A 1,451-nucleotide genomic window follows, 5' to 3' on the forward strand; every position below is an offset into this window, starting at 1 on the left:
CTCAGCCCTGTGCGACCACTCCCAGTGGCAGATAGTTCCCCTAATCTCCATCTTCCATTTCCCCTGCTCTGGCTTGCGGCCCTTGCTCCTAGTCCTGTCCCTTAGAGCCACAAAGAAAAGCCCATCTCCATTCCCTCTATAATCACTCTGCATGTATTTGAGAAACTATTATACACCCCTCCCCACCAAGTGTATTCTTATCCATCCTAAATAACCCTCGTTCTTTCATCCCTACCTCATAAACTTTTGTCCCAAGGTGCATTTCGGTTGCCCTTCCATTTGTCATATTTCCTGCAGGAGGGATTGGGCCTTGTGCAGGGGCAGTATCAGGGACATACAAAGTTTCAATCCCCCATGAAGTCTTCAGTGTTTGCAAAAATTTGGTTACATTTCCTAAAGCAGAAAAACAGTCATGAAAAAGGAGATGGGTAGGATTTCCTCTCACCTTTTTCTAAGTGTTTAAGTGATACAGTCCAAAATCCCATGACTCTCAGTAGGTCAGAGGCTGTTACGTGACTGACAAATGTTAGCTTCCTTCTAAAGGATCCAGAAAACCCTGCCGACTTAGCCCATGGGAAAGTACAGCTTCTGTCAATTTTGCTGGAAGACTCTGAATATCCCAATCACCTTTTTTAGGGCTCGTAAGACATCCCTGTTGCTCAGGCTGTAGATGAGCGGATTGAGTACTGGGGTGACAATGGTGTAAAAGAGAGCCACAATCTTGTCTTGCTCTGGGAAGTGGTAGGAGCTGGGTCTCATGTACATGAAGATGGCTGCCCCATAAAACATGACCACCACAGTGAGATGGGAGGAGCAGGTGGCCAGAGCTTTCTGCTGTCTGGTTGACTTCATCCTCAGGACCCTGGAGAGGATACAAGCGTAAGAGGCTAGTATAATGGAAGAAGGGATGAGGACCAGGACAATGATACTCATGAACACCAGAGCCTCATATCGAGAGGTGTCAGAGCAGGACAACTGGAGCAGGGCTGGGACCTCACAGAAGAAGTGATCGATCTCTTTGGAGCCACAGTAGGGGAGAGCCAGTGTAAACACTGTATGAAATCAAGGCATTTACTGATGTTCCCATCCAGACCCCAGCTGATAAAAGAAAGCAGATGTTCCTGGGCATGAGGATGGGGTACTGCAAGGGGATGCAGATCGCTATGTACCTGTCATAATTAGTGTAAGTAGTTAATAGTAAATAACAGTTCTAGCTATGTTTTTTTTAATAAATTATAAAAATAAAAAATAAATAAAGATAAATAAATACCCAAAAACTAACTCGTTCAGCAAAAACCTGAAATATTCCGACTAGAAATAGCGACAGTGCCACTTGAGAGCTGTAGATGGGATATCCAAGGTCATTGTTCTTCTCTATGGGTCTGGCTTCCTAAGTAAACCTCATTGTCTATGGTTTAAGACCTCTACTCACAAAGGGAAGAGGCAAGAAC

General features: G+C 44.7%; 1 protein-coding gene across 1 annotated transcript; it reads right to left on the minus strand.

Moving 5' to 3' along the window:
* Nucleotides 1-246: 246 nt before the first annotated feature.
* LOC132243892 (olfactory receptor 2T5-like) lies at nucleotides 247-882 on the minus strand. Its single transcript, XM_059714400.1, has 2 exons — nucleotides 628-882; nucleotides 247-393 (listed from the first exon to the last, which is right to left on the minus strand). The coding sequence occupies exons 1-2, from the start codon at nucleotides 850-852 to the stop codon at nucleotides 385-387; spliced, it is 234 nt and encodes a 77-aa protein (XP_059570383.1). The 5' UTR covers nucleotides 853-882; the 3' UTR covers nucleotides 247-384.
* Nucleotides 883-1,451: the final 569 nt, after the last annotated feature.

This window comes from Alligator mississippiensis, chromosome 11 (genome assembly GCF_030867095.1).
Source record: "Alligator mississippiensis isolate rAllMis1 chromosome 11, rAllMis1, whole genome shotgun sequence".
NCBI classification, from domain to species: Eukaryota; Metazoa; Chordata; order Crocodylia; family Alligatoridae; genus Alligator; species Alligator mississippiensis.